Source organism: Etheostoma cragini, chromosome 24 (assembly GCF_013103735.1).
Source record: "Etheostoma cragini isolate CJK2018 chromosome 24, CSU_Ecrag_1.0, whole genome shotgun sequence".
NCBI lineage: Eukaryota > Metazoa > Chordata > Actinopteri > Perciformes > Percidae > Etheostoma > Etheostoma cragini.
In genome coordinates this window covers 10300924-10313665 of record NC_048430.1, presented here as the reverse complement: position 1 = coordinate 10313665, position 12742 = coordinate 10300924, and the positions used below count along the sequence as shown (strand labels likewise).

Here is a 12742-nt window from a genome sequence, read left to right as displayed (position 1 = left end):
TTTTTTTCCTTCAAACTAAAATATGATTAAAAATACAAGCTGAACACCTACAAAGAAAAATAACTCAGGTCAATGCTATGTGTTGCTCTAATATTCCCTCTATTCCCATTCTTCATCGTCAGCTGCAGTCTGAGCAGCGGGCTGGCTCCTCGTGCCGTTGTCTTGGAAAGATCCTCCCTGAGGACACATACAAAGACAGTGAGAAGACAGAGGACACAGCAGAGGACAGACAGTTACACTGACATTGCTAACAGTTAAGGGGGGGGGGGGGGCTGCAACTAGAAGACAGTAGTCAACTCAGTTACCATCCTGGAGTCCGTTGAGGCAAAGCCCTTCCTGGAGGGGTTGAAGCCTGTGGCTCCAGGGCCGCTAAACGCCGACTCCTCCAACCATGAGGGCACTTCCTGCTGGGCCTGTCAATTCCAGTCAACATATGGATACATTAAAGGCCAACACGGATTGGGATTCAAGTTCTTCAAGTGATAGTAATTCCTGTATTTTAAATTACCTAACAATAGTGTTATCCCAGGGAGAATTGCTTTTGCAAGAAGAGTATTTCTGCTAAGTAGTGATATAAAAGTGCTTAAATAAATCAACGTCCTTCTGTAGTGGACGGCTCTCTTACCTTGGACAAAATTGTGACGAGGGAGCGGGCCAATTGGCCGTCAGCTTCGGGGTCATAGAAAGACACCGCCTTCCCAGTGTTACCACAGCGGCCAGTTCTCCCAATACGGTGGACATATTCATCAATGTTGTTAGGGAGATCAAAGTTCACCACATGCTGTACATCTTGAATATCCAGACCGCGAGCAGCAACTGAAGTTGCTACCAAGACTGGACATTTGCCAGAGCGGAAGTCTGCCAGAGCCTGCTCTCGCTCCCGTTGCTCACGATCACTGCCAGACAACAACTCATTACTATTTATTTAAAACCAAAGTAAAAATATAGATTCCTGGAAACAACACTTACCCATGAATGCTGGTTGTCAAAACCTTCTCCTGGCACAGGTAAGTGGCAATGAAATCTGCTTGTCTCTTGGTCTCCACAAACACCATGGTGCGCTCCGTTCCTGCAACAACCAGCAGTTGTCAAAATTAAGACCGCAAGACAATCAACACAAGCATAGTTCCATCATGTAATACAATGTGGTTATATTTTGAGCTGAAATGCATTTTTCAGTCTTGCAGAGTGCTTCATGTTTAAAAGTTAGATATTACAATGTAGCATTATGTAGCTTATATGCATAAATTGTACATGCATAATTCTGTACAAATAATCCCTTGAGTTTCCAAATTTACCTGAATACATGGTCAGCAGAAAGCCTTTTCAGCATCATAAAAACATTTTTAGTGTCTAGTCTTAGCTGATAGAATTCTAATTATTCACATCAATAAATCATTAAAAAATAGATTATTGTCCTGGGTTTTATTTTGATGAATTGAAGTGTGGAAACCAAGAGCTGATACAATAGCTATGGAAATCTTTACCAGTGGTCTTAAGAAAGTCAAGGAGCTGTTCTCTCTTGGAGAACTTGGTGACTTGGATAAATGTCTGCTCCACATCACTGCAGGCTCCACCAACCACACCCACAGCCAAGAACAAATAGTCTGTCTTGAGGAAGTCAGCAGCCATTCTGCAAAATAAAAATAACCATTCCATATTCATGCATTCCTAGCTCACTTCTACAGTAAATATGTGATTAAACAAGAAATCAACCTCTGGATGTCTTCTGGGTAGGTGGCACTGAACATCAGAGTCTGGCGGTTCTCTTTGGAAGGCATTTCAGGGAAACCCACCAAGCGGCGCATGTCAGGCTCAAAACCCATATCCAACATCCGGTCAGCCTCATCGAGCACCAAGTACCGCAGCTTACTCAACCCAACCTGGAGCACATACATCATTCAGTTACAGTATAGACCTTCAACTAAAGACTAACTTAAAGACTAAAGTTTAACTTTGATGTTGTCAAATGACTGAAAATTCCTAAATTACTTTACCTTTCCTCTTCCAATCATATCCAACAGTCTCCCTGGTGTTCCGCACAGCACATTGCACCCCCTTAAGATGTCTCTTATTTGGTGTCCAGTGCTGACTCCACCATAAACCACTACCGGGCGTACACATGTCCTATAACAGTCAGATGACTCAGATTAAAAACCAGGAAAAAGTGCATGTACAGTGCATCTTAAATTTGTGGGATGTACAGATCTGAAACCAAGGAAAATATTTGTCGGAAATATTTTTGGGGGTTAGGAGAAAAGCAGAAGTGTTAGTCGGAGAATATTAAATTAGCATTAACGGCATAACGGGGAACGTAGCAGTCTGTGTACAGTTTTTTAATGAATAAATGCAACAACTTCCCAAGACCCTCGTGTCTTGCTCGCTATCTGCTGGCTAAAGTGGAGGGTGTCAGCCACAGAGCTAGCGACAACTTCAGCAGAAGACTTTGTATGAGACCTTTGAGTGGGACAAGCTATTCTCATTAAATTGACAAAATGAAGTTTTGCTTTAGTGATCTCTTCCTTTCAGCAAATGACCACAACAACCAATACTCTTTAAACTAATAAATGTGTGATGACATCACCAATATGCAATTTTTTATTAAAATGGCCGGAGCCTGAATTGTGGCACAGTGCTGCAAGACCTGGGGGCGTGTTAAACATTTTATTGGGTGGGTAAGGGGTTTGGGTTTAAAAAAAAAGAAAAAAAAATCTTAAGGCCACAGTCTTAACTTACCCAAAAGCAAACTTCCTGGCCTCCAGATAAATCTGGTTGATGAGCTCCCTGGTTGGGGCCACAATGATGGCTTCAGGCTCCTGCAGCTCACTAAAGCTGCTGGCTGCTACACCATCTGCCATCAGCTGCTGCAGAATAGGGAGCAGGAATGCAGCCTGGCGGAGGAAAAAAATAGTTATACTCCAATCCACAAGCAAAGTAACAGGCTGTGATGACACTGTTATCTTACCGTTTTACCAGATCCAGTCTGGGCACAGGCCATGAGATCTCTACCGGCAGAGATGATTGGGATGCCGTGCTTCTGCACAGGGGTCGGCTTCACATAACCAGACTTGTTGACATTTTTTCTTAGGGACTCGCACAATGCTGCCTCATCAAAAGTCTAAAAGGAAAAAAGGTTTGAGTTTTTTTGACTGAGTAGACCCCACACACACTAAGTTATACAACAGATAAAACACTCCAGCTTTATAAAAGGGGACAGTTCAAGGGTTACCATATGGCAGTTTTAAAAAGGAGAATTCTGGTCGATTACAACACATAGCTCTGCTGTTGAAAATGTGGAGTACTGTCAGTAGAGAGAAAAACAACCGGTGCTACCTACACCTTGTCACCCTCCTCTAAGAGTTAGCACCCAACAAGCTTAAACACGTCAAGTTTTAAACATGTGCTTCGCTGTGTTCCCTCAGAAGGAATCACTGTACTTGGCACTTGTAATGACATTTTGAACACGGTAAAAGGCTAAAAACATTTAAAACTCAACCTGTTTAAGCCCGCTGGGCGCAAACTCTTGCAGAAAGATAACATTTAGTAGGCAGCATTGATTGTTTTGCTTTTCTTGCTTCTGAAAGCACTTTAAATTTTCAAACAGAGCTACGTGTTGAAATCGACCAGAATTCTCCTTTAAGGTACATCTTAAAAAATAAAATAAAATAAAAAAGTATTAATGCAAACGTCTACTGATTTTATTGGTAGACACCCCAGTGAGCTGGAAGCTTGTCAGGAAAGTTAAAATATTAATCAGACATCAGTAAGCAAAAACAGCCGCAGCTTTAACAAGTGGCATAAGTGTTGAGTGGTGGAGCAGGCGAGGGGCCGATGGGCGGTGTCGGAGTGACTGTGCAAGGGAAGAGACAGCAAAGATAATATAAAGGGAGTCAACCGTGACAAATGAACACAAAACTTAACAGAAGGTGGCTTCATCTGCTAGTACTGTCGGTTACCTAAAAGGTGTAACATGGAGACCGCAGTGCACACAGAATAGTGTCACACACACCTTTTTGTTTACTTAAATTGCACGTTTGCAATCATGTAATCGCAGCGGGATACATTGCGATTGTGAATAGATTAATCGTCCAGCCTTAACCCATTTGTGCCGGATGCTTCGCGCCGACACATTACATCTACCGCCGGTTACTGCGTTGCGCAACTCTGAACCTCCTGCTGCGTGGCGCAGCATTTTGTATTCACCAGTCTTTTCATGACGCGTGCAGCAGAGAACGCACTGTAGTTTGCTGAAAAATCATGTCAATCAACCAGACATACATGTGCTTTGTATTTGTATTTTTGAGACAAGCAAGAAAATGGCTACACCACGGAGGATTTTGACAGTGAGGGCAGTGACATTGAGTTGGAAGATAGTGAGGAGTTTGGGAGGTAGGACGTGGTAGATAATGGTGAAGAAGTGCTGGATGATCCTTTGCGCCACGCAGCAGCCGCAGGAGGTTCAGAGTTGCGCAACGCAGTCACCGGCGGTATATGTAATGTGTCGGCGCAAAGCATCCGGCACAAACGGGTTAAGTAGTGGGTAGAGGGAAAATGTGTTCCGAGATGCCCCACTGCAAAATGTATGATGCATCTGGAATTGAATTGTTCTTTAGCTGTGTCATATCTTTCAAGCTGAAGTACTAACAGTAAAATCAGTTGTATACTCATTTTTATTTTACCTATTGAAATCCTGCTGCAGGTGTTGACACAGATAACTCACTATTGACAGCAAATTATAATTAGAGTTCAAACCGCAAGGCGGTAGAACCTTTTTGTTTCTCTGTTATTTTCATCATCATCTGCCGGACCGGCTCAAATTCCTGTGAGTTGGAATGAGCTTAAAACTTGGGGGGATGAACAGAAATGGCCCCCCCACAAATTGCCTTGAAATTTCTTTAATAGGTGCAGCTTAATGTGCTCTACAAAAAAGCCTCAAGGATCATTACGATCTGCTTAGTAAGGTTTTTTACAATTTCAAATTTGTCTGAACATTTTTAAGCTCCTCCTAGACCATAGCTCCAAATGGCACTACATTTGCAGAGAATCATCAATCGGTCAAGTTTATTACACGTTGTATAAAGCATGTTCATATCAATTACCTTCCGAGTTATTGACCAATGAACTTTGAACGGGGCATGGCTCTGGACATAAATGTACACATCAGCAACCGTAATGTCAATCATCACAAAACTCACGGGTTATGTTCAGATAAGTGTCCTAGATATACCCAGATAGTTTATATACACATACTACTAGGGGTCGCTACAAGCGCAGATTAGGTTAGTGGCATAAACATTTTACTATAAATCACGTTGTCCAATCATCTCAAATCTCTCAGGATATCTCTTTATAAGTACCTGAACCACACCCTGAAAGATGTATTCAAATTGAACACCAGGGGACGCTATAAATACAAACTGCAGGCGACATAGCGCGAATCAGGCTATAAATGACTAAATGTTTGTCCAATAAACAAAACTTCACACATACACTGCAAGTCTCATCCAAATGGACCACTACGGGGGCTTTAAATGCAAAATAACGAAGTGGAATGACACAAATCATGTTTGAGCTAGGAATCGTAGCTTGTGGCTTTATTAACAATTGTTTTAGTGTTGTTCATTGGGCTGAACAATAATGTGTTTTAGCTTCGACATTGCGATGTGCGATAGTCACATCACAGGACAATGCAATGTTGATGCTAAAACGTTTTTGCTGCTTTATAGAAAAGTAAACTTCCACATAATTACCGTCCGACCCTTCCCCTTTAAGACAGGTAGCCATGGGGGCAACGTGTGTAGTGTTAGACAGGGTTTGTAATGAGAAGTGAGGCTTTCCGTGTGTAGAAAAGTACCGTAGGCAGCAGCACTGATGAGTATTTAGTGAAGCTACAGTATAAGAACTAGTCCAATAAGAACTAAATCACCTGATTAATGCAACATAATTACAACATCTCCCCACGCAGAAAGCTACTACCAGCCAGGCTAAAGCTAATAAAGTTAGCCTAAAGAAACAAGGGGTCTGTCAGTCCCAACAAACTTTATGGTTCGGAGCTGTGACACTAGAAACGTAACAATCTACTACAGCAGTCTGTGTCTGACCTAATGTCATTTTCACTGATTTAATTGTTCTTAAATACACAGTTTGTTTGTTGGCTTACTTGCCAACTTGCTTCCATGTTGCTAATTAATTCATTAACTGCAACAAATTGTTTATCGTTCGTTAACGCAGTTTTTTCAGGCTTTTATTGTGAAAAAAGTGTTGCTGACTGCTACCGCGCTTACAGTAACCGAAAGAGAAAATAATTGGCGGATAAACCACGGGAGAAATAAACCAACAAACCTGCTGAAGGGTACGGAACTTTTACATGGTCATTTTCATTTTAGTATACATAAAGTGAGAGCAGCGGTGGGAGGCTTCAGCAGACTGCGTTAGATGCAGCGTGTGGGAGAAGTATAGATAAACAAAGGCAAGAGAAGCTAAAAAATGCCATAGCAAAGTGGATAGCTACAGACTGCAGGCCCATTAGGGTGGTGGAGGACGTCGGTCTGAGAAACATTCTGAGAATCGCAACTAATGACGGCAGGTATAACATTCCCTCAAGACGCACCATCACAAGAAAAATACATGAGTTGTGTGAAAAGGAGAGGACTGCAAAAGAGACAATGCCACAACATGCACCCGCTGTTGCTCTCACTCGGGACTACTGGAACTCACTGGGCAACCATAATTATCTCGGCGTTACAGTTCATTATATTGACAAAAAGAGGGCGCTGCATTCACATGCTCTGACTGTAATGAAAACAGAGGAGAGACATTATGCTGAACCATGCACGGACACTTTATTGAAGGTGCACAGCAGTGGAATGTGTCAAATAAAGTCATCACAGTTAGTGCATGAAATATGATCGCTGCTGCGAGACATCTGCCATTTGATCATGTCCCCTGCTTTGCGCGCAGTCTCGAGCGTTCTGTCATAGTATCGCTGCATAACAGTGTGTTTGGCAGTGTCCTTGCAAAGTGCAGAAAAGTAGTGGGGCACTTTAAACAGTCCTGCAAGTGCTGCAGAGTTAGAGCAACAAGTTCAACGTGGACAAAAGAAGGAGTCGCTTCCGCAAGACGTTCCAAACAGATGGAATTCAACTCTGGACATGATAAAAAGCAAACGCAGAAACGAACAGCCACTGAGGGATTTCCTCACCACAAACACCAAGATTGTCATGCCAACAGCAGCTGAAATGGACAAACTGCAGAGGTTGGAAACGCTGCTGGAGCCTAGCAGGTATGTTTTACATAATATTTCTAACTATCTTGGCTGAGTGCATACTAAATAGGTGTGTTCAAAAATGCAGCATGAATATGTACAGGATATTTTTGCACATAAGTGAATGCAATTCATTGTGACTGAAGTTGAGTTGATTTTCTCTGGCAGGTATTTGACTGAACTTTTGGGAGGAGAAAAGTATGTCGCCTGCTCCGTGGTTCTGCCTGCTTTTTGCCATCTCTCTCGGGTGATGAGAGCTCAGATGATGACCCTGCCTATGTGGCCAAGTTTAAGTCAACGTTTAGAAAAGACCTGGAGACACGCAAGGAAAATGCCAACATTGCATATCTGAAGATTGCTACTGTATTGGACCCTAGATTCAAGGACCTCAAGTGTATACCCAGAGCTGAGAGGAGTGAGGTGTGGGCCTTAGTCAAGGAACAGAGGGTTAATGCAGAGAAACATGTGGAAGAAAAAAACATCAGAGCCACCAAAGAAAAAGTTAACCCTATTGGCTGCATCATCTGAGTCTGATTCTGAGCAGGAAGAAGACTCAATTGAGAACTGTGTGCGACGATACAGAGCAGAGCCTGCCATCAGTTCAGAGTCCTGTCCATTAGAGTGGTGGTCCAAACATGCAGGCTCACACAGCAGGCTGGCCTCCTGTGCACAGAAGTACTTAGCCACACCTGCAACCTCTGTACTAGGGCTGCACAATTGATCAAATTTTAATCGCAAACACGATTTTGACTTCCCGCGATCAAATTTGCGTGATCGAGCATTTAATTTTTTTAAGAGTCATTTCATAGAACGCTCGGGATCTTTTGCATAGCGCATCTACCGCTCTGTCAACCCGTCTGATCATGAGCCAGCCAGAGTAGTTCCCTGCACCCCGTGCAGGTTAGTTTCTAGCTGTAGACAGTCACAGAGGACAGAGTAACGGGATGACAACTCAACAGATAGCAGTCAGTTATACGTCGTTCTCAAGGTTTACCAGTAAACGCTGGTACACTTTGTCCTGTCTGTTTTTCGGACAACAGCAGTGAGCAGTGCCAGGCAGTGCTAATAGCGTCTGTTAGCCGTAAGCTCCTCTAGGACGCACCGGTGCTTATGTCCTCGCATACGCTACAATGTTGTTTATATGGATATGGTTTAATTTTGCGTATTTGTACCAGTGTTTCCGCGGGTAAATGCTATCACGCCCGTCAAGGCAAAGAACACAGAAGAAGTTATTGAATGCAACCAACTTCAGTTGGTAGAGTGACAGCGTGTGAGACGGAGCTGCTGGGCCTGGGCCAGAGATGTGACCCATGGCCAGAATATCATAGGACATAAAAATGCAGCGCAATGACAATACAGACGTTTCATACACACGTGTGTTTCCGCGGTTCAACCCGTGCTGGACCCGTTCATAATGAGTCAGCCGTCTCTCGGTGAGTAGCGTCCATCACACTCCCTCTTGCAGTTATAAATAACCTATGTGACGTTAACATTTGTTTTGGTTAAAATCAACAAATAATCGCGATCAAAATAATCGTGATTATTTTGGCCATTATCGTGCAGCCCTACTCCGTACCCTGTGAAAGGTTGTTTTCTCTTGCTGGTCATATTGTACAGAAGAAGAGAGCTTCTTTATCATCTGAAAATGTAAATAATATTTTGTGCCTTAGCAACTGGCTTACTGCAGAGGAGTAAAAAAACGTCAAGTTTTAGGAATCCACAAACTGCACTTAAAGTGTTTTCTGGTTATTTTTGAGTGAGATTCTCCAAAGGACATTTGGAACATAGACTGGTTATGCTACTTCATGAAAAAAATGTTTCTGCTATTACCTCAGAAATGACCTGGTTTAATGTTACGATTACACTAAATGTTTATTTTTTTAACTGCTGCTGTATAAACAAAATGCTGTTAAGTGTTTGCAAAACAAATGTTATGGCACTTTTCATATGGCACATAAACAGGATAACAATGCCCTGGCAGTGGCAATTTGCTTTGATTACATTGTTTTAGTTGAGATGTACAATAAATATTTAATTTAACTGCTACTGTATTAACAAAATGCTGGTAAGGGTTTGCAGAACAAAGGTTATGGCACTTTTTGTTCATAGAACAATTAAAGTAAATTTGCACTATATACACTACTTTTGTTTTCATTATTGCATTTTGCATATAACAATGAGATTAATCACGATTAATCAGGGAAGTTATGCGATTAAAACTTTTAATCGTTGCCCAGCTCTACATTAGGGTTTAACAAAGAATGGTTCACAAATTAGAAAAGCCCTTTTCTAATTATTGTCTTCAATGTAGACGCCCTCCCTTACAAAATCCCCACAGTAGTCGAAAATGATTCATTATTTCTAAAAGCTTTTTGTCATCTTTTAAATTTTTTTTTCTTTTTTTATATTGCAATATATTTTGCAGGGGCGAAAAAATAACGCAATGTAAGTAACGCAAATAACGCAGCTGCGGCCCATGGTCAGACCTCTCCTGGACCACCTCCAGTTCGCCTACCATCCCCAACCTGCAGTTGAGGACGCCATCATCTTCCTGCTCAACTGCATCTACGCCCACCTGAACAAGCCGGCAAGCACGTGAGGGTCATATTTGACTTCTCCAATGCTTCCAAAATCATCTGGCCGGCCCTGATGGGTGAGAAGCTGACAGCAATGCAGGTGGATCCCCCCTCGTATCCTGGATTGTTGACTACATGACTGGCAGACCACAGTATGTGCGCCTGTAACACTGTGGGTCAGCAACACCCGGGATCTGCAGCAGACTGTCCTTTCTCTCCCTTCCTCTTCACCATCTACACCATAGACTTCAACTGCCACACATCCTGTTTTCGGATGACTCTGCTGTGGTTGGATGTATCAGCGAGGGTGACGAGGCTGTGGTGGGGGGGGTCTTTGTCACATGGAGTGAGCAGAACCATCAACAGCTCAACGTGACAAAGAATAAGGAGCTGGTGGTCGATCTAAGGAGAGCCAAGGCAGCCCGGTTTCCATACAGGGGGTCAGTGTTGACATTGTGGAGAACTACAAATACCTGGGCGTGCACTTGGACAATAAACTGGACTGGGCCAAGAACACTCAAGTCCTCTACAGGAAGGGCCAAAGCTGTCTCTATTTTCTGAGGAGGCTGAGGTCCTTCAACATCTGCAGGACGATGCTGAGGATGTTTTATGAGTCTGTGGTAGCCAGTGCTATCCTGTTTGCAGTTGCATGCTGGGGCAGCAAGCTGAGGGTAGCGGACGCCAACAGACTCAAACTGATCCGCAAGGCCAGTGACGTTGTGGGGGTGGATCTGGACTCTAAGATGGCATGCAAGTTGGACAGCGTCCTCTCTGACACCACCAACAGACAATGTCTTGCACCCACTCCATGGCTTGCTGCTCATTCACAGGAGCACTTTCAGTGACAGACTCATTCTCCCAAAATGCACCACAGGAAGTCTTTCCTGCCTGTGGCCATCAAACTATATAACTCCTCCCTCAAAGCGTGACGCACACACTCAGAGGTTAAAACGAGACAATATTATCTGTTTTGTGCAATAACACTGGCCTGAAATGTGTGCAATACTCAACTGCTACCATTATTATAATTATATTTACGCCAGTCACTGTTTCAGGCTATATTTGTCCAAAATTGTGCAATTGGTCAATTAATCAGTCAGAAAAGTCATTAACAGTAAATGCTCGGCCATCAGCACTTTCCAAAGCACCCAATTGCTTTGAATGTCTTACGAACCAGCTACTTTAAATATTTATCAACAAATGCATACATTTTATTTCAGCACTTCTTACCATGATAGCCTGCGGTGGGTTGCTTCCACTTACATCCACCATGATGTCATCATACTTGTCAAAGTTAATGCCTGACTCATAGTGGGAAAAAATGGAGTCCTCATCGTCAGGAAGGGTTGGGGGAACATACGTGACCTTCGGCCCTACAGGTCACAAAAGGAAAAATGTTATGTGGTAGAGGAGTAGAGCAGGCTTGATACTGCGGGACTGTTCAATATATTTACACTGATCAGTTAGTTAACTTACTGTCACCATCTACTGCATCCTTCTTTTCTGGATCATTATCACCCCCTGTGTCAGATATAGATGTCAGTCACATGTTACAATTACAGCTGAACAGCAAAAATCTGTTAATTATCAACGCCCTATTACAACCATAAGAGAAGATCTCTTCATCTTTCCCGCGGTAGCCTGCAATGTCAAAAGACACACTCAACATTGACCAATATTAAACATTCTCTTCCAAAAGATTACAAATCGATAAAGGATAAGTGATGCTTACTTACCTCCTCCAAAGCCTCCTTTGGCACCCTGGTCATTACCTTAAACACATTACCATTATTCTTCTCATTACATTAAATTTAAGGAGCAAATTCGATTAGCAAAATTCGATTAGCAAAATTTCTGGTTTTTAGAAAACCATCTTTAAGATGAAATCCTAAATAAGAGGACAGCCTATAATAAAACTGAATGCCAACTTCACAGCCCTATAATAAAAATAATCTGTGTGGATTTTAGGTTGAGGAAAAAATGTTGAGTGACTAGACAAAAGACAATACCGTTGTAAACAATACTTTGTGAATGAAATTTAAAACTAAGGCTTTGTTTACTAAATATAAGACTAATATTTTTAAGTCCCCAAAGGTACCCTGTAGCAGGGGTCTTCAACGTTTTGTAAGCCAAGGAGAGTTATGTTTCAATAAGCACTCAAAGTTAATTTGAATGGCAGAACAGTTAGTCCTTCTCACATTACACAATAAGTAATTTAAGAAGTAAACAATTTAATATATGGTTGGAAGAAATAAAAATAAGAGTCAATGTAGATTTTCATAGTGCAATAATATAATCCTACATTGAATCATTGCGAAAACAACTTTCTAGATGTGTTACTTTGGCCAGGTCATCATCAAATAGATGAATTTGTAAGATTTTGTCCATGTTGACATGAGTAGCTTCATGAACATTTATTAAAAACTTTGCTTTGTTTAGCTTTTCATGTAGCTAGACGTCTAAACTCTGGGACAAGGCTGGTATGCTTCATTAACTGCCATGCGGATTCGTAACAGCTTTGTGAAGGCAGTTTGGGCTTTAGATACATTTTACAGTGTACATTGTTAACGACAAATCGTGTTCCGCTATGAACGTGTACACACGTATTGTTTTTAATGACAAACATGTTCTGTCAGCGAAAGCACTGCGGTAACGAACCGTGAGTATCTTTCTTGAACACACGCAACAGCGGGGTGCTCAATTTGAGGAATTAAGTGCTAAACGGCTTCCCGTCTCCAACCTTTTTACTTCATCTTGTCCTCTATTCATGCCCAGCGCTAGGGCTGCACAATTGTGGCCAGTTTTTTTTTTTTCATGATTGGTATGTGAAATACTAACAATGTACACTTTACTAACAAGGGGAAATTACAATTGAAGGTGCCGGAATAGTTTAAACCTTGCA

General features: G+C 42.1%; 1 protein-coding gene across 5 annotated transcripts in view; it reads right to left on the bottom strand.

Moving 5' to 3' along the window:
- ddx4 (DEAD (Asp-Glu-Ala-Asp) box polypeptide 4) overlaps nt 1-12742 on the bottom strand; it is a 22928-nt gene continuing 10186 nt past the window's right edge. For 3 of the 5 annotated variants that reach the window (XM_034864161.1, XM_034864160.1, XM_034864159.1), the window contains 13 exons: nt 11577-11612; nt 11446-11481; nt 11317-11361; nt 11071-11213; nt 2966-3118; nt 2737-2891; nt 1998-2127; nt 1717-1883; nt 1488-1633; nt 970-1069; nt 626-896; nt 306-413; nt 1-177 (listed from right to left, as the gene is read on the bottom strand). In XM_034864161.1, coding sequence (XP_034720052.1) covers nt 100-177; nt 306-413; nt 626-896; nt 970-1069; nt 1488-1633; nt 1717-1883; nt 1998-2127; nt 2737-2891; nt 2966-3118; nt 11071-11213; nt 11317-11361; nt 11446-11481; nt 11577-11612 — 1568 coding nt within the window. In that variant the 3' untranslated portion in view covers nt 1-99. The remainder of the gene's footprint in view (nt 178-305; nt 414-625; nt 897-969; nt 1070-1487; nt 1634-1716; nt 1884-1997; nt 2128-2736; nt 2892-2965; nt 3119-11070; nt 11214-11316; nt 11362-11445; nt 11482-11576; nt 11613-12742) is intronic. The other 2 variants (XM_034864162.1, XM_034864163.1) reach the window with 1 other exon arrangement.